This window comes from Mustela lutreola, chromosome 8, assembly GCF_030435805.1.
Source record: "Mustela lutreola isolate mMusLut2 chromosome 8, mMusLut2.pri, whole genome shotgun sequence".
Lineage (NCBI taxonomy): Eukaryota > Metazoa > Chordata > Mammalia > Carnivora > Mustelidae > Mustela > Mustela lutreola.
Window position 1 is genome coordinate 87,909,722 of NC_081297.1, and position 27,159 is coordinate 87,936,880.

The window sequence follows — 27,159 nt, forward strand, 5'->3', positions numbered from 1 at the left end:
TTAGAAAAGATGTATCTCAGGATGGTAGATGTGCTGAGAATTGTTTACCAAATAGATAAGTTACTATTTATTGGAGAATCCTTTGACTAGAAGACATGAAGAAAAGGAAGAGAAATATTCTCAAATAAATCAAAGTGGTCTTGAAAATTCATAGTTAATTGAAACACATTTCCTTTTATATCAAAGGAATAAAAATGAGACTTCCAACTTCAGTTCAGGCATGCACAGAGCAGGAAAGGTGTTGTACTCACAACATCATAATAAGAAAATGCCCCATCAGTCAACCAACACTATGGGCAAGCAGCTAACTGGAAACCTGGAGAAGGAGAGGCTCCTTCAGGTAGGAAGACAATTGGAATACTTACTCACTTGGGGCAGAAGCCACTCAATCCCATATAAGTTAGTAAAATGATGCACCTAGAGGTGTTTAATGAGTAGCTAAAGATCAAATGTGGGTTGGCATGCAAGGACCCTGAAGGTGGCAGACAGAAGGGGGTTTATACTTCTTGCAGGTGATTCTTTCATGAACCCCACCAGGCAGTCTCAGGAAGCTTAGAGAGAATCTTGAAAAAGCACTGTTGGTGCTGGCTTGGGGGAGAAGCACAACAGCCACTACTCAAATTCTATTCAGACCCTAAGTAACAACAGCCTTTCTCTCCAGTGGGGAAGTGCAACAAAAGTGTAGCTTAGAGATACTGATGAAAACTCCTGCAGTTGGGAAGGAAAGCAAGAAAGAAAAGCTTCACTCCTGTGGTCATCCCCAAGACTCATGTTTCATAGAACCTACCTCAGTCTCTCTCCTCTACACCCTTGCCATAGTAACAAGCATCTGACAAAAGAAAGAGTGGAATATAATTGGGAGAACTGCAAGAGACTGATTGTTTCTGGGTAACAGGGCAAACCAAATCCATACAATGAGAACACTAAACACAAGGTTCCCCTAGAGGAATTTGAAGCCCTTTGTACATTGAGGGTAACTATAGCAACAAAAAACTTCAAACCCAGCTCTACTCTTTATATAAACCCCATACTACAGTCCTAGTGGAAGGAGGCATTCATTTACAAGTGTAGAAAATATTTACCTCAGTATTGACTGTCCTATATTACATTTTTTTTAAATTGCTTTTTTTTTCAGTGTTCAAAAATTCATTGTTTATGAACCACACCCAGTGCTCCATGCAATACGTGCCCTCCATAATACCCACCACCAGGCTCACCCGACCCCCGACCCTCCTCACCTCTAAACCCTCAGTTTATTTCTCAGAGTCCACAGTCTCTCATGGTTTGTCTCTCCCTCTGATTTCCCCCAACTCCCTTCTCCTCTCCATCTCCCGATGTCCTATATTACATTTATGGTCTTCAACAAATTATGACACACAACAAAACCAAACAAAACACAGTCTGAGTAGACAAATCAAGCTCAGAATCAAGCTCAGATATTAAATAGATTCTTAGACAAATGATTAGACAGAATTTTAAACAAATGAAGACATATTTTAGGGGCACCTGGGTGGCTCAGTCAGTTAAGCATCCTACTCTTTATTTTGGCTCAGGTCATGATCTCAGGGTCATTAGATCAAACCCCTCTTCTGGCTCCAAACTCAGTGAGGAGTCTGCTTGGAATTCTCTCTCCCCTTTCCCTCTGCTCCTCCCCCTGCTCGCTTGCTCTCTCTCTCTCTCTTTCCCTTAAAAAAAAAAAAAAAGACATTTTTAAATTAATGTGACTCAAAGGAAAATTTTTGCATAAGGTTTAAATATATAGAAACATTATTAATATCAATCCTACACAGAGACAAAATATATTTTGGTATTTATAATCTTGCTTTTCTGTGACCTTTTCTCTTATTCTCTGAATATCCTCATGTTCTTCATTTCCACGATCAAAAACCTGCTTCTTAAAAAAGATTAGAATTCTACTCACACTGTAAAAAACTGATAATACATAATCTCTTCCAATTTGAAAGGAGACCAAGTCTTATTTCAAAAGAATAAACTTCTAATTGGGGCAACCTCAGTTTTTGTAAACACTTTTATTTCCTGTGTTTAGCACACAGATGGCAGTCAAAGGACACTTTTTAACATTTTAAAATATATTTTTTCATTTTAAAATACTAAAGAAAACCTTCAAACCATCTGAAGCCCTCACTCCCTATCCAATTACTTTGATGCAGCCTTTAAAACTTTTGCATGCATGTTGTTTTTAGTTCTTATTTATAACATTCATATTTTTATGACTGGAATTTTGGGAGTTTACTCATTCATTCACTCAAGAATAATTGATAAAACATTTGCTCTGTGTCAGCCACCAAGCTGAATGCAGGGAATAAAATACATAGGTAAAATATGTTCAATTCCTACCTTCCTGGAGCTTATGACTGGTGAGGGAGACTAAGAGTTAACAAATAATCACAAGTAAATGTAAAATTACATTTTGCTAAGTGATTTGCTGCTACAAATATAACCAGAGGATTCTTAAGCAGTGAAGAAGTCAGAGACATTGAAGGAATGGTGATTGAGCCTATATCTGAATGCCAAAAATCAGTTAATTCAGTGGGAAAAAGAGCACTTCAGGAGGAAGGAAAATCATAGTCAAAGGCCCACTGCATGAAAATGGATGGGAACATGAAGATATGGTGCAAATAAAGAGTTTTCAGTCTGTATACTCAAGGGTTTCTTCATAGCAAGAAGGCATTCTGCAACTAAATCTTTAATGCTTCTTTTCTAAATCTGATTACATCCTCAAACTATCAGATTTCCTAGGTAGATGCTTTAGATTTTCCTTTAAATTGTCTTTTTTTCCCTTCACAATTTGGTTCTTTATCGTTTCCCCCCACATTTTCAGATTTTTAAGGGTAACTTCTTTATCATTGATTTGGGTTTTTGGCCACTGTCTTCTTTTAACCTTATCCAATGTGTGTTTTAACTACATTCTTATATTATTTTGCATCCTTGCAAACTTTCTTTCTCTTATTCATAAGTTTGTTGAATCACCACCCCTTCTTGTTTTCCCCTAGGATATGTATTCCTGTCTAATAAATGCCATTGAATTAAGGATTAATATTCTCCCTGGATTCTGAAGTAGATCAGATTATCTGAGACATATTTTTAAATGTTTTTTTCCTTCAATGTACATACACATTTATAAATATAAATCTATTTTTTTAAATTATATCATTTTATAACATTTAATAATTTAATGTTCTTTTCCTTTAAAGTATAAGCTCTATGAGATAATGTCCTTTGTTTTATTTACTATATTTCATTTTGCCTAAAAGATATTTGATATTCAATAACTGTTGAAGATATAAATATTCAAGATGTTGCCTTTATTTTTTTTGCAATGTTTTAAAAAACAGCTTCATAATTTCCTCTCTTTTTTGAGATAAGATCCCATCAGACTTGTAACACAGTAACCTAGCATGTTGGTGGCTTTTCCAAATCTCTGTTTGTGGGAGTAAAGAATCCTTTCTCAGGGCTACAGCTTGAGAACAGTTTAAGATATATATAACTTCTAGGCTAATTCTCAGATTCTAGCAGGCATTCATTTTTTGTGACTTTACTATACTCAGGACTATCTTCTATCTTGTGGCTTTCTTTTCTGTATCTCTTTACCAGGGACTATATATATATATATATATATATTTTTTAAGGAGATGTTCAGGCTGTATGACAAATGTTTTGAATGAAAATTTCTGGTTGGGCGCATGATTGGTTTCTTCTAAAACAAGGAGTTTTGGGTGCCTGGGTGGCTTAGTGGGTTAAGCCTCTGCCTTCAGCTCAAGTCGTGATCTCAGGGTCCTGGGATTGAGTCCTGCATCAGGCTCTCTGCTCTGCAGGGAGCCTGTTTCCTCTCTCTCTCTTTCTCTCTGCCTGCCTCTCTGCCTACTTGTGATCTCTCTGTCAAATAAATTAAAAAAAAATCTGTTTAATTAAAAATAAAAGAAGTTTCACAGGTTATTCTAATGCCAGAAAGTGTCTTTTAGCCTACTAAGTATAAAAACTACAAGTTTTAGCATTCACTATAAAGCTGTTGTCATCTAACAAATAGAATATTCAAGTATTTGTTCTCATCCACTCTCCTCTTGTCCTAATTTTGGGGATGTGAAAGCTCTCTCTTGGTGAACCAAAAACAAACACACACAGACACACAAATATGCAACTGAGAAACAGCTGGTAAATTATCTGGTACAGATTCCATGTCTTCCAGGAACAGACAAATGAAATGAAGACACATCTTTTAAGTGGGCTTTGCTTTCTCAAGTAAATGTGTTTACTTAATCCACTTCCATGGTCCTAAAAGAAACAACACATTCCATAATATGTTGTTCGGCAATCATAGCTTGCAAATTCTAAAATATCTCTATTTCTCCAGCAGTATTTTAATGGAAGGTTGGAAGAAGATGCATCATGGGCTCCTAGCTGAATGCAATTTCAAATTATAAATTAATAAGGTCTGTGAAATATATGACTTAATACATGAATGACAGATGTCATGATAGTATAGTGGTTCTATCATACTAACTTCATGCTTGAGTTATGGGGGCCAAACTGGCTTAAAAGGTATTGGGCTTCTCTCCTTATTTAGTTTATTGATTTCTCTCCTCCCTTTTCCTCTCCATTCTTTAATCACTGGTTTTATTGAGTTATAATTACCAGAGCAAATATTTTTTCTTTTATTATATACTAACCACACTTCTCACTTTAAATTTGTATGGAACATGTGTCCTAATCTTCATCTCAAATGCACAGCTATATCCTAAGCAATGCGTGCTCTCATTCCTTTTCATTTACAGTCTGTTTATTGTTACAAATACACAGGTGATTCACTGTACCATCATAAGGGTGGGAGAACTATTAGTGAAAGACCAAGAACTGCTCAAAATACCATGCTACTAAATTCACACAATGTTGTTTGAAATACAACAACCTAATTTTTTTTCTCTCCCCTTACATATGTGTTTCATTGTCTGCTCTGGAAGAAGGTACAAAATACCCATCATTATTTAAGGATTCTAAGTTTGCTTCATTTGTATCTTTTCTTCCATTTTCTGATGCCTTGGTATCTTTTCCTTGATATATTTTCTTCATAGTGGAAATTAATACAGCAAATAAAATAAGTGCTAAGAATCTTAAGCTCTCCATCAAGCCCATGAAGGTATTTCTGTGAAAAGAGAAAAAAGTCAATTTTCATGTTGAAGTATTTAGAACAATTTATAGTGTTTCTCTCCAGTATGCAGAAGACCTTAAAAGAAAAAAAAATGATGTTTGAAATTATACATAATGATAGTAAGGCAGAAATTCTAGTGATTTTTTTTATTGACACAGATAGAAATTTTAAATTATTTTAAAAGGAATATTAAGCCACAGAAACTAAGGGTGATTAACAATCTACCCAAATGCTTTCCATAAAAGTAAGGGGTATTTCGGATGTTTAACTTTCTCAAAGGCAGATTAGTTCATGTGTAATGGAAATGGATTATAAAGGAATTGACTGTGAGATCACCAAAGTGAATCCATTTAGATAGGAACCAAAATTTAGTTTAGAGGCTAAATACAGTCCACAAGAGCTGTCACGTGGACTACTGGAAGTTCTAGTGAAACTATATTAAATTACCTAGCACACATGGTCAAGTCTTGCGATTCTTAGCTTAGATTGCACATTCAAATCATCCAAGGAGATTTAGAAATCCCATGCCCAGGGCCCACAGCCCTTGACCAATAAATAAAAATTTCTGAAGATGGACAAATTTCTGTGGTCATCTTCAGAAATTTGTATTTTTTAAGGCTCTTCAGGTGATTATAAAGAACAAGAAAGATTGATAACCACTGACCTAGTAGCTTAGGAAGCACTCACTGGCCTAATGACATTGTTAATTAAATGTAGAAAAGCTTTAGGCACAAAAACCTTGAAAAATTATTAGGTTTAATTGAAGGTAAATGGGATTATATCATTTTGAATTGATTAGGCTTAAATCTTTTAAAATGACAATATAATGTTGCAGTGTACCAAAAATAACAAAAGAAATATTTTAAAATATCAAATACATTTGTCTCATTTTGGGGTTATGTCAAGTAGTTCTACCCCAATGTTAAACTTTTCAGAGTTTCCATTGAAAATAGAAAAATTACTATGCACTTTTAGTTATGTGACTGTAGCTGAGAAAACTTGAATAAAGTGGGTTTAGATTTAGGATTGATGTCATAATGTAGGTTTCAATTCCTTGCAGTAGAAATTTATTATTATTTGTCTTTGTTAGATAAAATTAATGAACAGTTATCTGGTTATCACAAAATATTAAATCCAAAAAAATCATAAAGTGACTAACATTTTTGCTGTTTCTTCATTGGGGAATACATGGCTGTTTTTAAAAATTCCACTTCAGATGATCTTTAGGTAATTACTTGTAAAGTACTTTAGGCAATGAACACAACTGACCAAAAGGAACGGGGTAAGGGCCATAAGAGAACTTCAAAGTATTAAGAGTTCTAGGAGTGTTAGTTATTTGTAGCTGGTTAGAATGGTGCCAACTTTATGACAGAAAATCACCTAGTTGGAATCATACAATATATAGCTTTTTCAGACTGCCTTCTTTTACATAGCAATGTGCGTTTGAGATTCTGCCTTATCTTTCTGTAACTTGATACTCATTTCTTTTTATTGCTGAAAAGTATTCTGTTGTATGAATATATCACAGTTTGTTTTTCCATTTACCATGGAAGACCATCTTGGTTGCTTCATTTTTTCTTTTTTACAATGATGAATAAAGCTGCTATAAACATTCATGTGCAGATTTTTGAGTGGGCATGTTTTCAGCTTATTTGGGTAAACACGAAGAGCACAATTACTTGACCATATAACAAGCCTATGTTTAGCTTTATAACAAACTCAGACTCTTCCAAAGTGACTAAATCATTTTGCATTCCCACCAGCACTGAATATGATTTCCTGTTGTTCCACATCCTTGCCAGCATTGGTAATGTTTATTCTTTTTAAGAGCTCTTTATATATTCAGAACATTTGCCTTGTGTCTGGTTGTAAGTTACAAGTTCTTTTTCCAGTTTATCTTTTGTCTTCGAAATTTGCTTAAGTTTTGTGACACAGAGTTTTAAAAATATTTAATCATTTTTTTCTACTGTGGTTTTAGGGGTGTGGGTCTTACTGAGAAACACATTCCTACTTCCTAGATAATTAAATATATTTCTTCCACCATTTTTTTCATACTCATAGTTTCATATTATAAATTTGTGTGTTTGAATAATCTCTAATTAATTTTTTAAGGCTAAGGTACTTCTGTGACTATTTCTTTTCTTGATCCAGTTATTTCTCTATGAACAGAACAATATAGAAACTTTTTTTTTCTTTTCTTCCCATTGACATATTACCAGAGCCCCAGCATCAGTTTGTTTCTTCTTAGAGAAGCCAGAAGATCATTGAATATAGGTTTTTTTAGTATTAGGAGGGATTTTAGAAACAACAAAACAAATTTTAGTACGAATCCCAGACCTTTCTCTTATTAGCTGTATGATTTTGAACAAGTTACTCATTCTCTTTGAGTCTTTGTTTCTTCATATTTAAGGAAAAAGGAGAAAAACATTCATTTCCTGCAGTTTCCAACTATTAAAATGAGATACCATGTTGCCTGATAAAATACTGAATGCAAAATTCATTAAAGGGTGGCTGTAATTATTATTATACTGAAAACGACCTTTCATCGTTTGGGAACTAATATAATCAAAGGAAAAATCAATTAATAAAAATATTTATGACAACTTACCCATATAATGTGGAATCGTATATCCTGCAAGACCCTCGCTTCCCACAGCTGCTGGTTGACCACTTCATACATGCTCTATCAATCAGAGCCCCAAAATATATAGGAGCTGGAATTCCTCCTGCAACGTGAGATGAGAAAAGGCCAATCCAAGGAATGGTTTCAAACATAACTGGGTGATATTTCTCATTGATACATTTTAGATTAAGTAAAAGTTGAAAATTTTGGAGCATGCTTCCATTGTTTTGATGTAAATTTACTCAAGGATCGAGACTGTTAGGAATCTCAAAGTCTCAAATCACATATAATAGCATAGATATCTGCTATCTCCCTCACCCTGCCAACACACAGAGGGAAGAGAAGAGGGAACATTAAATGCCAATATGCTCTGCTCTTCTTATTATTACCAATTAACTTAAGCCTAACTGGCGAGAGGGAAAATGTTGTCAGCACAGAAGTTATGTTGGTTCATATATAATTTTCCTAGGCAAGGAGAGCTAAAAAGTGTGGGAGTAGAATTGTACCTTCTCATAGAAAGGAAAGACCTCTCAGTGCAACTATTGCAAAGTCAGGAGAGTTTTCAACCCCAGTTTTAAGAAAGCTAGCACTTCCCCCCCTTGAAAAGTACAGGCCCAGTTTCACAGTATACTGGGCTCTTGACATGTTGTCCTTCTTTCTTGGCTCAGAGCTCCACTTTGTCACAATCTTGCATTTTCTCTCCATTAATTGTATGCATTTTTAATACTTCACCAAAGCAGTATAGGCTGGCCAAGTTAAGGCCTGTGGCTGAATTTTGCTTCTGTTAATGTTCTGATCACAGTACCTGGGTGTCTGGTGGTCTGTGCCTAAGCCAATTTTTATCTGTAGTGAATGATTTTTCACAATGCAGGGCTTTTTTAGAAACACAGATGTTGTCTTACAGCAGAAGCACTCATCTGCTTACGGCTATTTTAATAAACTCTGAGATACACTCCTAGTTCTAAGTATTGCTAATTTGACCAAAATTTTAGAGACATGCTGGTAGAGATCTATATTCCATATGGTATATCTGAAGTGGTCATGATTTTACTTTGTTCTTTTTGTATTTTGATGAGTGACTTTCAATTTTTATTTTGTTACATAAAAATGGTAGTGATTCATATTTCAAAATTGTATTGATTCCATTTATTTCTAAATCTCATTTTTCTAAGAAAGATAAATCTGGGATGACAAAAGACTGGTGCCTTGGGCCAAACATATCTGAGAAAAACTGGTACTAAGAAAATGTGTAAGAAATTTATAGCTTTCTACAAACAGCCACCATTTTAAAAATGAAAAATACATGTCAATAATTTATTTCTCCCATATAATGCCACTGGTTTTAATGCCAAACTTTTCATTAAATGTTTTAGGTAGCCAGCTTGGTCTTTAGTCATTACTGGAATTTTGAAACTTCAAATAATCTATTTTCCAAATATCCTTTTCAGTTTAATATGCTCTATAGACCTCCCACAACTTACACATGTGTTGTATTAAAGACAGCTTTCTGTGAATTGAAGACTACTACTCAGGAAGTATTTTTTCCAAAAAGTATTTAGGTTCTACTGTGCCATATATTGGACATATCAAAACAGTAAGCTCCCATTTAGGATTGCAAAATTCCCTTTGTTCTCTTTTACGTCACTAGAAGAATTTCCACTAGGCTCATCTTATTTCTTCATCTAAAGGGGAGTCCTAGATTCCCACATTCTCCATTGGAGAGAGGTTTCTCCATTGGAGAGAGGTATCTCCATTGTATCTGGAGGCAGGAATCTGCCAGTGATGAGGGAGCAGGAGGCTGGCTGAGGACAAAGCAAAAGCTGGCGCCTTGCACCCCCTCTTCACCCGCTCCCCTCCATATGTGTAGCATTCCTCAGGCACCCCTGACTGCCATAAAATGATAAATAGTTAACTTGCAGAGATCACAGTCCTGCAAGGCAGGAGTCTCTCTTGGTTTACAAATGTCCTTGAGATTTACAACAAAGAAGTTACCTTATCAATAGCCCAATTTCCAAAGATACATAACTCAGTTCCTCAAGCTCTAATGTCACCCTCCCCTCCATAAAAAAAACTGAAGGAGACGGAGGTAGAAGGAAAAGTAAATAAAGTTAAATTTCTTTTAAGACCTAAATCTCACTAACAAGGACGTTTGATAGCAGGAATGTAACATTCCACCAGGAGACTCCCAATAGTCTTTATGTTAGTGCCTCATTAGAGGGAAAGTGGCCTTGGCTTGATAGTAACCAGGCCTTCAATATCCTGACAGTCTTCTTTACCCCAATAGCCCTTCTGAACACCCCTTTGTCCTCACCTACCCAACTCCTGTGTATATAACCAGACACTCCTCACAGGCCCTGGGCAGCCGCATCTCTGCCTGCCCACGGGTACTGTCTCCGTGCTCTAATAAACCACCTTTTTGCACCAGAGACATCTTAAGAATTCTTTCTTTAGCTGTCGGCTCCGAACCTCACCCCACCGAACCTCACCTAGGTTCAAGAACTTCATCACCAGGACAGACAGAAATGCAAGAGCAGAGAAGGATAGAACAGAAGGCTGGGATGAGAACTAAAGGTAATCCTGCAGCACCTCCATCTTCTCTCCAAGCCCTTTATATTTCCTCTTTTGACCTTTGAGGATCTATGGCCTTCTCCCCAAATACACTTCTTGGACAACTTCTCCATTGCACTTAGCCAGAGTTCTGCTTCTTTCTGTTGCTTGCAAGGATCCCAGGGACTGGCCCCTCCCACTTCCTTTTCCTTCTGCCTCTGCCATTGCCTCCAGGCCATGGCCAGTCTTCTATCCCAATCCCTAGATGAATGAGGCTCTTTTCCTACTTCCCAGGAGCAAGCATATTATTGTTAATACGTCTTAAAGGGGCACGCACAGGAGTGAGGTCAGAAATTGTAGAGCTAACAATAGAAATCTCTGTGGTGTAAATGGCAAGTTCATAGGGATAAGGGGAAAAAGGGTGATTTCCTAAATCTTATGTTAATCATCTCATTTGAAATCTAGAAATAGAATTCTTACCCCTGAAGTCTAAGGCTACTCTTAAACAATAAAAAGCACAATATCCTGGGCTTGCTTTCATTCAGAGCACTCCCTTAGTCCAAGATGCTCAGTCCTACGTACAAATTTAGTTCCCATTTCCTCTTGCATTTTTAACTTCTGATAAAGATCAGCTTCCCCAGACTTAGAGAAGTGGCAGTGGGAAGCAGAGCAACAAAAAGTCCTCTTAAATCATGCAATCCCGGCATGACTGGATTCCCAGGCTTTCCAAGCTGTTTTGGGCATTACCCTCCTTATGTGGAAGGCCCTCCACTCTGCCTATGGGAAGTAATATTAATAAGTCGGAAAGTAGAAAAACTTTGAAAAACACCTATATTTGTGTTAGAAGGAGTGTAAAACAAATATTATGACTTTTTGTTCTAGTTAAAGATAGACTTGGACTAGAATTAATGATCAACGTCTCTTTTAAGTTACTTAGATTTCCTCTGTCTCACTATTTTTTATCACCAAAAATAACAATTATTTTTAATTACACCTTTAAATTACACCTTTAATTACACCTTTAAAAATTTCTTGTGACTGGAAATTAATTACATCCAGTTGTGAGCTTTGATATGAAAATGTATATCTTAAATTTTTAATCTGTATATTTAACATACCTAATGCTCGTATAATTAGTGAATGGAAACCCACCGCAAGGGATTTCAGTTCAGGTTGAACAGTTCTGAAATAAGATAAAGGCAAAGGCACATTAAACATCTCCAAAATACCAAACCAAGTTCAGTATCAAAACATTTCTTAGCGGCATTGTTTTTTATAAACACTGATAGCCTTAAAAAAAATAATGCATAGGGGTGCCTGGGTGGCTCAGTGGGTTAAAGCCTCTGCCTTCGGCTCAGGCCATGATCTCAGGGTCCTGGGATCGAGCCCTGCATCGGGCTCTTCAGGCCCTTGCCACCTCCTACTTTGTGCCAGGTCATCTCCATTTTCATGTCCTCAGTTTTCTCACCATGCTCTCTCCGAGATATAATCATTCCTTTCATAGGCCCTGGACTTTCCTATTCTTCCCAAGCCTTACTGTCTCAGGCAAGCAAAAATGCTTTCATCCAACCCCCACCTTTTCTGCACCTATACCTAGAGAACTGCTGGCTGGAGGAAATCATTCAAATACTCTGACTATGCTCATTTGAAACACAAAACCTCAGGACCTCCAGTACAATCCTACTATATTTTACTAGTTCATCTTTCCAGTTTATTCTCCCAGCCTTTAAGATGACTAGTTCCCATTTCCTGATCTCATCTTAAGCCTCTTATTCCTCCTTCCTCTTAGCTGATTACCTTGCTTTTTATTTAACAGAAAAATTAGAAGCAATCAGAACAAAATTTCAATAGCTTTGCATGACTAAATCTATATGTCTATCATTTTATTTTTACCACATAGAAGACATCCCCTTCCTTTTTATTTTTTTTTTAAGATTTTATTTATTTATTTGACAGACAGATCACAAGTAGGCAGAGAGGCAGGAGAAAGAGAGGAGGCTTAACCCACTGAGCTACCCAGGCGCCAAGATACTCCTTTCTATTACAGAGTAAACTCTGTGTACTTGTTATATCTCTTTTAATTGTTCTGTCTTTAATTGTTCCCTCTCTTTTCTACACTATCACTCACCTTCCTCTCTATGGGATTATTCTCATCAGTGCATAAGCTTGCTATAATATCTAGTATAAACGGAAATCTTGAGGCCACACCCCTGCTAACTTACCATTCACTTTCTCTGCTTCTTTTTATAACACTACTCATAAAAATAATTTTCTTATTGGTTATCTACATTTCCCCTTCTTGCATTTTCTCTTGATCCTTTGCAAAGTAGCTTTCTCCCCCCCCACCCCATCTTTATGCATTTTTTTAAAGATTTTATTTATTCATTTGACAGACAGAGACCACAAGTACGCAGAGAGGCAGGCAGAGAGAGAGGAGGAAGCATGGTCTCCGAGGAGCAGAGAGCCTGATGCAGGGCTCGATCCCAGGACCCTGAGATCATGGCCTGAGCCGAAGGCAGAGGCTTTAACCCACTGAGCCACCCAGGCGCCCCTATGCATTATTTTTTTTAAGGCTATCAGTGACAAGCACAAAATGAAATCCAGTGATGTCTTCCTAACCCTTAACTTCCATGACTCACGCTCTTGGTTTTTCTCCAACCTCATGGGACCTCCTTCTCCGTTTTCTTCAATAGATTCTCCTCCTCTTCTCGGTTTCTGGAGATGGAGTGCCTGGACCTTGATTCTGAAATCTTGTTTCTATCTTTACTCAGTCCTTAGAAGATCTTAAAAGTGCCATAAATTTAAACAGCTTCTGTATGTTGCTGATTCCAAAATTTATGTCTCCACTTCTAATATTTCTCCATAGGCATCTCAGATTTACAGGGATAGAACAAAGTCTTACTTCTCCACTTTCTCCAAACTACCCTTCCCTAGTCTCACTAGTTTGTTCAACAGTACTACCATCTTCTCAAAGTCGGGCTAAAACCTTGGGATCATCCTTAAACTTTCTTTCTTACCTGCCACATTCAATCCATTAGCAAATCCTATTGACATTGCCTTAAAAACAGAACAAAGACTGAGATTCATAACACTTTCTATTTCCTTTACCATCCCAGTCCTCAAGCAAACTGCCATCCTTTGATGAAGTATCATAGCGTTCTCTCCTCTCTGTTTCCATTCTTACATACCAAAAACTTCTTCTCCACTCCAAAGCCAGAGTGATCTTCTAATTGGATAAGTCAGTTGTATAATTCTAATGCTCAAATGTCTCTGTTGGCTTTTCAGTACAATTAGAATAAACTCCAAAGTTGTTACCATGCCCCACAGGGTGTGTATTTTCTGGACCATGCTCTTCACCTGTCCCCACATCAGCATTGCTCGCATACTCATTTTTTTTCAGATCTCTTATCAAATCACTTCCAATGCTCAATATCTCAATTAGTACCATTTATTTATTTGACCCCCCTTATATTCTTAAGCTGATTTATTTTTCTTCCTAATCCTTAACTCTTCTATTTTACACACTTACTTGCTTATTTATTGTTTCTTCCCTTCTACCCTGACTAGTCCCTCATCCCTCACCACCCCTGGAAGCTAGTGAAAGCAAGGACTTCATCACTTTGCTCACACTGTTCTGTCCTTAGCACCTATAATTGTGCCTGGCACACAAAAAGAATAGATTGAATCAGTGACTATTATCACTAATGCTTAGTCTAATTTTAGTAACAGCCTTATGATACAAGCATTGGAAAATTATTAATAGGCTGAGGTTTATATTTTTATTCTACAGTCTGCTTCACAGAAGTTTTCTCCAATAAAATCAAAGGCTGGTGAGAAATTAGTATATGTTTTTGACAAGGGTAATGTTTAACGTAACCTAAGTAATGACATTATAAAAGACATTAATGAAACAATGATCTCTAAAACATATATGACATTATAAGTGTATAATGTCATTAAAAATAAATATTTGAAACAAGATGGGATTGGGAGGGAGACAAACCATATGTGACTCTTAATCTCACAAAACAAGCTGAGGATTGCTGGGGGGAGGGGGGGTTGGGGGAAGAGGGGTAGGGTTATGGACATTGGGGAGGGTATGTGCTATGGTGAGTGCTGTGAAGTGTGTAAACCTGGTGATTCACATACCTGTACCCCGGGGGATAAAAATATATTATATGTTTATAAAAAATAAAAAAGTAAAAATATTTATAAATGACATTAATGAAACAATGATCTGTAAAACCCTCTTTTGCCCTGCAAGAGATCCTAAATTGAAAAGCTAAGACTTACTAAGATAAAGAACAAAATACAAATTTGTGTTCCAAATATATTATGACATTATTAGGTGTATTGATAGTCTAATATAAATAAAAATGTTTTTAAAATGTCATACTTACTTAAAAATCAGCATGATAGTAGGGGTGCTTCCCATTGAAGAGAAAAAATAATTCACGACTTGCACCAATAAATAGATATAAAATTTTTTTGTACATTGACTGTCTCTTGGGCATTCACCCAAAGTCACTGAATTATTTTTGTTCTGAACACCAGTTACTTCCACACAACTACAGTTATAAAACACCTAAAAAATAGTTTTTGAAATATTGCAGAATATATTTAGAAGATATGGCTGGGCTATAAATACATTTCATTATATTTAAAGAAGTCTCATCTATTCAAGCTAAATTATTTACAATGCTTAAAGAAAGTATTCTGAAAATACAGTTGTTTAATAGTTGAAAGGCAAAAAGTTCCTGGATTCCTCTCTAAACAACATCAACAAAATATTCAATTCACTATTAACATTTAATTTATACCTAAATTAAAAATTAGGAAAAGATAGAAAAAAATTAATGTTTGAAACACTATATATAATTTCTCATTAATATATGTTTCTTTAAATAAATTTTTCTCCCTCTCATTTGTACTTTCTATAAAACACCTAGGTACTATTCTCAACAATGCTACTAAGTGTCAGGAGCAGGAAGAGAAGGGAAGGGAAGGATTACTAAAAAAATCCAGAAAATATAGTTTTGTGGGGGGCAAAATCTGGCAACAGAGCTACCCATTAGAATGGGTCCAAGCCCAGGACCCTGAGATCATGACCTGAGCCAAAGGCAGAGGCTTTAGCCCACTGAGCCACCCAGGTGCCCCAAGATATGAGTTTTTAAGTACGGTCCTTTGGTCACATTTGTGCAAATTCATGGCCTGGCTTCAAAGAATCCAGGTGCTTCATTCTTCAAAGTTCTCAGTGCCCTTCAACAATACAATTAGTAGCATTACGGACAAGAAAAAGATAGAAAAAGTTTGAAGATCAAAGACAGAACTGTGTGGTAGAGAGCAATGATCATAGCTGATTATACTAATGTTGGTGATAAGAAAATGGCCCAGGATATGGCTCCTCAATTTTGTGAGATACTCAATAGATTGGAAATGGAATAGAGAACACGATACCCAATCCCCAATTACTGGGAATAAACTCAGAGAATTAGGAAGAGCCTATAGTCTGCATAGAAGGAAATATTTTGAGTGAAGAAGGAAATGACATTTCTGTTGAAAATGTTAGGAATAGGTAGGCAAAAGCCCAAATTATCTAGGATAGAAGTGCCACCCTTGGAGAAATCAAAATTCGAAGCCAAGAATTGGACAAAGTGAGCATGAAGTCTTGATTAATTTTTTGGAAAGTGAAAGTGTAGTGAGCCTAAAGATAAACTTGTCAGAACTACATACAAAATGGCATATAGATTTTAGTCCTGGAAAGGAAGGGAGTACTAACAAGTGGTTGGATCAGAACTTTCCCCTAATTTCCGAAGGATAAAGTACCTCTAATTTAATCTAATTAGTAAAATGAGGTGCTTCCTAGGTGTCCTAAATGCATTTAAATTCCAGAAGGTCATGTTCTCATAAACTCAAGGAGGGAAAGTGGGAATAATCTCAAATGAGATTTAAGCAACAGGAAAACCTATCTGTGTTTTGAGCAGGATTTTACGTGAGGCTTTCATTTACACAACAGCACAGCCATCACAATGACAGACAATATTAGGAGTCTTTGTCCATTCTCTTTTTACTAGAGACCTTACTTACAGATTTGATAAGTAATTGTTAAATCAAATCTGCGATGCTGATCAAGGAGAGAAGAGAGAGTAAAAACAAATACTCACCATGGAATTTTTATAGCCACTTGAAGATTTGCATCCTGCTAGACAAGGTGACATGTAAGTTATTCCATTGTCTCCACAGACTGGTTCCCAGTGACTTTCATCACAATTGCAGTCTGAGTTGCAATAAGAAAGTGGTACATTTATATGAGATGCCACTGGATTATTTCTGGAAATATAAGGTAGACACATATCAAAAAGAGAGAGAGAGAAAGAAGAAGGAGGGAAGAGAGGAGAAGAGAGAAAGAGGATGGGAAAGGAGAGCCAAGAGAACGGAGGAAAAGGAGAAGGGCGTTGGGAAAGAGAGAGAGGAAGAGGGAGGCAGCGGGGAAGGTGAGAAACAAGGAAAACAATAGGACTTTAATGAGACTGAAATCTGATGAGTGATGATGTCAAAAAGGCATTTTTATATACTACTTATTAACTTAACACCTCCTATCCTACCCAGACATAAAGAGGTTCCATAAAATTTATATGAGAGGTCTTTGTGATTCTACTGAGAAATTACTCATTAAACAAGTCACTTCGTTTCTCTGAGACTCCGTTTTCTCTTCAATAAGGTGATAGACTAAAGTTCTTCCCAGCTTACTGTAAAGTCTCAGGAATCTGTGTTCTTTAGTTCAAATTTAAAAATCTATATTTCAACTACATAAGAATTTCAGAACCCCTAAGGATCAATTTTTTTAAAAATCAAGAATAATAAAATTAGTTGAGAAAGACTAGAAATACTCTATACACTTTTTAAATGAAATGACAACATACTTTATAATGATTATCTGTAAAACACGGTTATATTTGTAAAATGTAATCTTATAATATGGCTAAAGTTTAAAAAATGAATTATTTGTATAATTAATTTTCTGATTATAGATTAAAATTCATAAAAATTCATAAAAATCTTGATATAATTGAGAAATTGATAAATTATCTTTGAATAAGGAAGTATTTTACATGAAGAAGGAGATTCAGAAATTTGTAAAGTCTCTTACCAATAATTTTACTAAAATGCATCTAATACCTAATTCTGTTTGGGAACATACAACTGGGAGATGTTAAACATAAAGATTGGGGCACCTGGGTGGCTCAGTGGGTTAAGCTTCTGCCTTTGGCTCAGGTCATGATCCTGGGGTCCTGGGATCGAGCCCCGCATCGGGCTCTCTGCTCAGCAGAGAGCCTGCTTCCTCCCTCTCTCTCTGCCTGCCTCTCTGCCTACTTGTGATCTCTGTCTGTCAAATAAATAAATAAATCTTAAAAAAAAATAATGATTAATGACCAAATCCAGACATTGCCATGAGATATTCCTGAGCTCATATTAGTTCTGCCACTTCAGGGTGTTGTGACTACTCTTCCTAAAATCAGCTTTGCCATTTGTAAGTCATAGATAATATCACCAACCACTTGGGATATTGGGGGAAAAATTCATATGGCAGTTTTCAAACCTTTTGTTCTCAGTAGCCCTTCATACTCTTAAAAGTATTGGGGACCTCAAAGGTTTTTTTGTCCAAGTGGGTTATACATATTGACACTGATAGCTATATAATCAGAAGTTAATTCTAAAAAATTTTAATACAGGAGGTGTCTAGGTGGTGCACTCATTTAAGTGTCCAACTCTTGATTCCATCTCGGGTCATGATCTCCGGGTTGAGAGATTGAGCCCCGTGTTGGGCTCTGAGCTCAGAGGGAGTCTGCTTGAGATTCTCTCTCTCTCTCTGCCCCTCCCTACCCTGGTCATGCCCTTTATATCTCTCTCTCTCAAAAAAAAAAAAAATTTCTTTTGATACATGAGAATATGGGATGCCTGGGTAGATCAGTGGGTTAAAGTCTCTGCCTTCAGCTCAGGTCATGATCCCAGGGTCCTAGGATCAAGCCTCACATCGGGCTCTCTGCTCATCAGGGAGCCTGCCCCCCCCACCCCCCTGCGCCTCTTTGCCTGCCTCTACCTACTTGTGATCTGTCTAATAAATAAAATCTTTAAAAGAAAATACATGAGAATACACAAGCTCACATCATTAGAAAATATCACTATACACTCATGAGAAAAAAAGAATGAAAAAGGCAAATACCATCCTGGTATTATTATAAAAATAGATTAGATTATTATTAAAAATACAATTAGAATGTGCTTCAGTAAGGTCTCAGGAACCCCCATAGACCCTCAGATCACATTTTGAGAACCTCTGTACTAATTCATACTTCAAAAACTTACTCCTGTTACTAGTACTTCATAAATGTTAAATACATCAATTCTGTAATTTGCTATCATTAAACTATGAGTTTCATGAAGGCAGTGATCTTATTATAAATCTTTTTGACCTTTAATGAGGCACTTGGTAAAATTTTATTGAATGGAGAGAATCCCACACAACTCTAGTTGCTTTCTTTTGAAGAGATGGCCCGGTTACTAGACTTATTTTTAGGCAACTGGCTCTAAAGCCACTCTAAAGCATGTCTGACAGCTTGGGAGCCCTTGAAACTACTGATGTGATGCAGCATCAGTTTGGAGTCATTGTATGACTACAAGTAAGTCAGTTCCCCTGGTTCTCAACTAATAAATGAAGAGGATATAAGAGGTTTGGGGCGTCACGATCTTTAAGGTTCTTTTACCTCAAAAGTTCAATGTTCTAAAGTACTGTGTATTCGCTGGAGTGGATAATGGTGGATTAGAAGGAAACTGAGAGATAATTCAAGGCTAGTTTGACAGATCTCCAAGAATAGGATGGTGTTAAGGTAAAGAAATGTAAGGAAAATTGACAAGTTCAAACTGACATCTCATAAGATCCAGATTATAAATGCTCAGAGCCAATAATAAGCAGCAATTATAGTTACTCAACTGTTATCCAAAGATCTTTCCTTGTTGTCTGAATGTGAACCTTCCTAAGCTTAAATTATTGGCTATATTCAAGAGGTGATAAAAAAAAATCTATACCAGACTCCTGCCCCTAATATGGGGTAGAACTATAGTACTAGGAATACTTCAAAAACATGATAATAACACAAAGTAAAGGTTTTATATGGTCTGACATACAATTATGTATAGGATATTTGTTGACTCTACCGCTAATAGCAATATTACCAGAATAAATAGTATTAGCTTGCAGGAAAGGAGAATTCAGTACAATATAAGGACGTGCTTTCTTATAAATGTAGTTATTAACCATTAAAATTAATGGTAGATAAGAATTGCTCAGTCACTTTTTGGGAAATGTTATTTATATTCCTCTTACAATGCAGTCAAAATTGTAGTAGTCAAGACTTAAAGTTTTGTAGTCTAAACTCCCCAATTTAACTCAGAATCTTAACACTGTTAGTTAGGTAATCTGTGTTCTCTCTAAGCTCTGTTCTCCCTACCTATGAAACGGGAGTAAAAGTACCTATCTTCATTATAGCACCCCATAAAGGATAACTATCATTATTACAACTTTTGTAGGCTTTCTTCTAGAAATAAAAGGAAAATTTTTTGAGATCTTTGACATTTTAAGATTTTGTAAATTGAAATTTCTCAAAAGAAAGTTTAGCTAAGATTTCTATCTGCACTCTTTTCCTTATAGTCTTTTACATTGGATAGCTTATACATTTTGCAACTAATATATTGATATATACAAACCCATCATAGGTCAAAGTTAGGCCAGCAACTGATCTGTTTTCACAAATTAATGCAAAATTTAATAGCTGAAATGTGAAAGCCAATACACTGGTACAAAAGGAAAATTTGGCAATTCCAAGCAAGGTAAGTTTGAATTTTTTAATAATATATCCTCCTATAAATATTCCAGTTGCAACAGTTGGTAAGGTTATGGTTCCTAGAAATAAAGGAAGAGAAAAAGATTGTGATTATATAAATACGGTTATTCTGAAATATCTTTATAAAGGAAACACAGAGCGCATCAACCAAATTCATCCCATCTTATTCCGTAAGTAGAAAGCTGATAGCCCTGGGTGGAGGTAGACCAGTGTACTACTGCATAGGAGAAAGAGAAATAATTTCTTGATGCCAATGCTGAGGATCTGGGTTCCCCAATAGCAAAAGTGACTAGGATATTTGAATGTATTAATCAATGGTTTTTATGAGGGACTTTTTTTTATCCTGGAAAACAGCAACAAAATTATTATCTTCCTGCCTGTAAGTCTTGCATCCTACCATCTAAAATCCTTTACACGCTGAACACTATATCAAAAACTAGTGATGTACTATATGTTGGGTAATTGAACATAGTAAAAAAGTAAAAAAATAAAAAAACAAAACCCTTTACAGCTCCTCAAACAGCAACAACAAATTCAGGCTGGGAACATGACCTGGGAGTCAAACTTAACTCTTACAGTTTAAATTTTTATCTAAAGCTCAATAAAAGTATCCAACAAAATTATTATTTTCTTGCTTACTAATGACCTACTCACATACCACTTGATAAATTCAGTTCAATTTATCAAATATTTATTGAGTTTCTATAATGTGTTGAGTACTGTACAGGGTAACGTACTGCTCTCCCAAGAATCTCATACTGGGGGTGAGGAAAGAATGATGTAACAAAACCTTTTCTTATATGTCATTGGAAATAGATATTATAACAAAATAACTCCTAAAATATGATACTTATTTGAATTATATAGACATCAATGATGTGTTTAAGTTGATTTTTCTTTTGTCCCATTTTTTTGTATGTAGCTGAGTCCTGATTCAAAGTGCATGAATTATGAAATTATAATGATTAAATTACAAAAGGAATTGTCTCGGGATTTCAACCTTATAAAATCAGTTATGCAGATGCTATAGCTAAATATTCCACTCACACACAACTTTCTTTTAGGAATTTATCGTCTCAAAAATAACATGAGAGGCAGCCCCAAATGCAGAGAAATGATGATGTTACGAGATCAACAGATTTGATAAAACTTGCAAAAGAATAATTAGAAATTATATTTGCTAAAATATAAAATTACCTTCACAAAGAAATGTCACTTGACTCTCAATTACTTGGTAGTATTTAGCTTATCAAGTGAATATAAATAATGTGTCTTACCAAGTAAAATGTTAGCCTCAGATGCTGACTGACCATACTGTTGCTCTATATATTTGAAGACGTAAGTAATAGCACCAATATGGCTACTGGCTAGCAGTAATGACGAAAACTGTACTATAACATACAGAGGGTTGGTAAGGATGCTTTTCAAGGACTGGAAAAAACCTATAAAATATAAAAATAAGGTATTATAATACAGCTTAAATATAGGTTAATGTATTAATTTTATAAATGTAATAAAAGTTATAAAAGATTGAAAATTACCTAAACATGTAACATAGAAAGTCAGAGTACTCTACATTCCTAACTGTCAACCATTTTTTATATTTTCCTTCATTTTCCCATATGTATATTAATATCTACTCAGTTTATTTTACCCCAAAATGAAATCATGCATGCTTGCTCAGGTCACTTCATATTTATTCTTAGCACTCTACCATACAGCAGCATATTTCATTAATTCATTTATTCCTTCATTTAACAAATATTTGGTTTTCAACTGGGTCCCAGGCAATATGCTAGATGCTCAAGAAACCAAGGTGAATAGACATACAATGTCTCTTATTTGTTAGCACTTGATATTGTTATGTTAATAATAAATTTATTAAGTAAAAATTTACCTTAAAGACAGCATAATTCAAAGTTCACAAAAATGAGAAGACTAAAGTTAAAAAAATTATAAAGTTCAATTTAGTACCAGGACTCTGATCTGATTCCTAGTAGAGAACTTTTCTACTATAAAATACTGTATCAGTAAATCTGGTAGTATTATAAATCACTTTTCTTATGGTGCAAGAAGAGGAAGAGAATAATAATGTTGCATTTCAGGTGACATTATGACAATAATAGTACAGCAACTTGTGCCTACAAACAGGTGTGTAAGAAATTATAATTTCTGTTTGTGCTAAGAATTTTGTTATCTGGGTCTGTAATCAGAAGGTTAACCAACTGTAATAGAAGTTAAAAGTTGGAGGAATTTTTTAGAAAAAATAGTAGTATCAGAGTCTAGCAAGACAGAACCAGATGTAGTTATTTAGAGAGGGACGATATGGACTTTGAAACACCTGTCTCTATAGATCTCTAAAGGTTTCCATCAGATATTGTCAGAACTAAGCTTTCATTCCAATGGCAACAAAGAAATAGTTTCATCTACTTTCACTGAAATTAATAATTCCAAATTGATTATAAATGTGAAATACTTACCAGTAATATTTTCACTAACATGCTGCCCATGATTGGTCACGTTAGCCATTTGAGTCCTTTCTTCATTTGTTTTGAGCAAGTCCAAAGATGTTTCTTTCTGTGATTTATCCAGATTTTTGGGCAGGAAGAAGAACGGTATAGAAGACATAATAGATAATGTTCCAGCCACAAGGAAACCAAGCCACCAAGCACCAACCCAACGAGAGTCCTTAGGAGTTATTCTGATATTGCCTAGAATAAAGAATTAGAAGCAGCCAGGCAAAAAATCATTTTGCAATGCAATAAATTCTGAGCAATAATGATTGTTGTCCTTCAGAGATGAAAAAAGTAAACTATATTACATCAATTCAGAGATGCTATTTTTTTTTTTTATTTTGCTCACACTTCATACACAAATAGTTGACAAAGGGCTATTGAAAAAGTGAATCCAATATTTGGAAGAATGGTGCCCTGTACTTGAAGAACATTATTATGTTACCTTGTTCTGATTATACTTACTGAGATCTACATATCCAATATCCACATACATTTTAGCAAACAGAGATCCCTGGATAAAGCCAATGATTGGACCAACCATTGATAGTGCATGCAAGGTACCTGAAAATATTATAAAACAATTTTATCAGATGCCAAGAATACATGGTTCTTTTTCAATATTTTTTTGAAAGTAACATTATACGTGTCTAAAAGTATTTTTTTAGTAAGTAAAAGAATGAAGTTAGGAACACGATTATTTCAAGGGTAGACGCAGGGAAAGTAGTCATAAAGTCTAGTATTTTCTGTACATCACCTAAATAAAAAGAAGAATGTCCTTCTTCAGCAAAATCATCAATGTAAGAAATCCCCAACGGTGCTATGGGGGTTTCCCCAATTCCACGGAGCATATTACCCAGGAGTACATATATCCATATATATGACCCAGACTCCTTTTCACAACCTATGTAGACGAGATAGTGTTTTATTTTAAATATTAATTTTAGCATTCTTATTAGTAACTCAACTACTTTAATGCCTTTATTATTTCATTTAAGATTTTTTGCTCTTTTCTAATTGTAAGAAGGACTCATATTCATGTTATAAAATTTGAAAATACAGAAAAGCAAAAAGTAAACAAGTAAAAATAAAATTATCTATAAACCCACCAAACACAGAGTTGTTCCTTGTGTTTGTTATATCCTCCACATTTTTAGTTCACATATAAATATTTATGTATTTTGTATGTACATAATATTTATGTACATTATATACTTAAAAGTCCAGCTCATATTACAATGTACTTTTTTATACTTAACACCATATTGTGTCAATTTTCCCATGTTTGAAGATTTCTTTTATACCAGAATTTTAATCACTGTATGGCAGTATGCTGAATAAAAGTTTTGTAATTTATTTAATCAATCCCTTACTTTTTACTCATGAAATATTTTTCTTAAGATCTTATTTATTATTGGATAGAAAGAGAGCAAGCATGAGTGGGATGAGGGGCAGAGAGAGAAGCTGACTCCCTGCTGAGCAGGGACCCTGAGGAGGGACTAGATTCTAGGGACTCCAGGATCATGGCCTGAGCTGAAGGCAGAAGTTTAACTGACTGAACCATCCAGGCACCCCTCATGAAACATTTCTAAGTTTCCATTTTATTAAACAGGAACACCATGGCTATAATTATAAATAAATCCTTGTGTACATTCTTGATTATTTTCCTAAGTCAATAAAAGTAGAATTGCTGATTTAAGTATATTGCATATTTTTATTCTTCACTATATTGAAAATTATCTTTCAAAGAGTTAGAAACTTATCCAATCCCAGCAATGCATAAGATGTCTTTCCCTCTATGTCATTCCTTTTTATTTTTGATAAAAATAGGTAGAAAATTTTTTTATATTTAATGTTTTTCTAATAGAAACATCTAAAGGTAAAAAAAATTATGATCATAATTTGTATCTCAATAGGTAAAAAAATATTTAATTGGTATAATAACTAGTGTTTTTCATAAAATTATATTTTTTACATATTTATACCACTCCCCTAATTTAAATGCATATATTTTTTGCCAATTTCCTACTGAAATATTCTTCTTTTCTTATTACTTCTTAAAAGCTCTTTATATGTTAACATTGTTTTTTCTTATACACATAAGATGCAAATGTTCTTCCTATTTTTAATCACTTTTGCTTATAAATATCATAATCATTTTTACAGATGTAATTAAGTTGACCAGTTTTCAAATATTTATTAGTGACACTATCAATTCTTACCTTTTTCTGCTACCTCAGGTGATGTTCTATTGAGTAACAAATTTTGATCAAATGAACAAGTTGATAAGCTTGATGTTAAATTTTCTGATGGATGAATAAGAGTTTCTTTAGAATACCTGTAACTGTAAAATATCACCAGATTTAAAATTTTGCTTATCTACTGAATAGTTACACTTTCCCAGACATACAGAGGAATTTTGTCACTTTAATTGCACAATTTTCTTCTCTAAATTATCAGAATCCTTTTTGTCAATTTCCCAGCCTGAATTTTAGGGGAAGTGATGGGTAAAAATGAAATGGGAATGCCCACTAAGACATATTATTCAATACTTCCCAGGAAAGGTGGACTATCATTCTAGGAGTGCTTATAATCTGTTCAAGATATGAAATACCTTGATTTCAGGTTTTGTTTAAAAAACAAAACAAAACAAAAAACAACCCCGCTGTGTCTATCCATCCATGAATTATCTTCAAAAGTGTTGAAGATAAGTGGTAACTTTCTGTTACCACTTACTAAATTTTAGAATGGCATTTTATAAGTCAATCTACAAACATACCAATTCATCTACATTTTAAAAAATATTTTATTTATGTATTTTTTTTTGAGAGAGAGAGGGCACATAAGAGAGCACAAGCAGGGGTGGGGGAGAGAAGGAGAGTGGCAGAGGGAGAGGGAGAAGTGGACTCGCCACTGAGCAAGGAGCCTGACTGGGGAGGGGGTGCTTAATCCCAGGCCCCTGGGATCATAACCTGAGCCAAAGGCAGATGCTTAGCAGACTGAGCCTCCCAGGCACCCCTCATCTACATTTTTTTAAATCAATAACCTGTTTGGTCTTCTTTCATAGATATTCATGCCCTCCTCCTTCTCACATACACTCAACTTTCTGAGTCTACAAAACTCAGTTTTAAAAAATTTTTGTCCAGTTTGATGAGGAAGAACTTAATAACAACAGAGATGGAGCTAGAATAGGGACAAATGCTGATCCAAAGATGCTGAGGTGTCCTGTGACCCTCAAGGGCAACCTACTGTGAGCCAGGCATTATGCTCAGCTCCAGAGAACTAGAAATAAAACACACAGCTTTTGTACTCAGGGTATTTTTACTCTTTAAAATAAACATATATAATAAAACATGGGTAAGTTTAATATAACAAGTCCTGAGTTGTCACAAAGGCAAAGGGTATGATTAGCTTTCCTTGGAGGTGGGAGAGGCGGTGGATTATAGAATTCATGATGAGGATGACATGTGAAATAAATCTTAGTAATGGATAAGAGCAAAAAAAAAAAAAAAAAGAATGGATAGGAGTTAATTAGGTAGACAAAGGAGGAAAATCATTCACGGTTATAGAAACACCATGTGCAAAAATATAACATATTATGACACATTTGGAAAACCACAAACCTAGAGTGTGGTTCTCCACCGCGGAGAACAGAGTTAGATGAAGCTAGAAAGACAGTGAAAACATATGTAAATGTGTTTAGATATTACTCCATAGGCAAGAGGCATTCAATATTTTCAACTGTGACCAACAGTAAGAAATACATTTTTCATCACAACCACAACATATGCACACATATGCACACACAATCACAAATATATGTACAATCAAAATAAAAGTTTTGCAGAACAATGTTTGTTCTCACATTGTATACTCTTCTATTTTATTCTATCCTCTACTCTCAAAAATTGTTGATTTTGATAATCTGAATTGATTTATTGGTCTATTCACAGTTCAGAATCTGACACTTGAAAAACATTGCTATAGGAAATTGGAAGATGTAAGCAGGAGTAAAATAATTAGATTTGTGTTTTAAAATGAATATTTTAGTATAGAATATGAGTTAGAATGGAATTGAGACTAAAGGCAAAAAAATCAAGACCAGAGATGTGGGAAGCTTCAACAAAGTTAGGAACAATAGGGATGAAAGAAGGAAACAACTTTGACAGAGAGGAGGTAGAATAAGCAATATTTGGTGACCACTTGCCATGTGTATTGAAATAATGAAAGAATCTACAATGAGCCCCCTTGTCTTTGGTTTCAGTTCCTTGTGGCTAAATGGGTCATTTTTGAAAGAGTGAAAAATCTGAGCCAGTTTTGGCACAGTGATGAATTTGGTTTTGAAAATATAGATGGGAAATTCTTATTGGATGTTAGGCAAGAGATACCCATGAGGTGATTGATTAT

The 27,159-nt window shown here is 35.1% G+C and overlaps 1 protein-coding gene across 2 annotated transcripts in view; it reads right to left on the bottom strand.

Annotated features, from left to right (window-relative positions):
• Positions 1-4,154: 4,154 nt before the first annotated feature.
• The window catches only part of SLCO1B3 (solute carrier organic anion transporter family member 1B3), a 49,931-nt gene continuing 26,926 nt past the window's right edge, over positions 4,155-27,159 (bottom strand). For both annotated transcript variants that reach the window (XM_059185912.1, XM_059185911.1), the window contains 11 exons: positions 24,975-25,096; positions 23,510-23,656; positions 23,218-23,316; positions 22,720-22,950; positions 21,517-21,681; positions 20,103-20,298; positions 16,502-16,667; positions 14,738-14,922; positions 11,456-11,520; positions 7,776-7,893; positions 4,155-5,161 (listed from right to left, as the gene is read on the bottom strand). In XM_059185912.1, the coding sequence (XP_059041895.1) occupies positions 4,948-5,161; positions 7,776-7,893; positions 11,456-11,520; positions 14,738-14,922; positions 16,502-16,667; positions 20,103-20,298; positions 21,517-21,681; positions 22,720-22,950; positions 23,218-23,316; positions 23,510-23,656; positions 24,975-25,096 (1,708 nt within the window). In that variant the 3' untranslated portion in view covers positions 4,155-4,947. The remainder of the gene's footprint in view (positions 5,162-7,775; positions 7,894-11,455; positions 11,521-14,737; positions 14,923-16,501; positions 16,668-20,102; positions 20,299-21,516; positions 21,682-22,719; positions 22,951-23,217; positions 23,317-23,509; positions 23,657-24,974; positions 25,097-27,159) is intronic.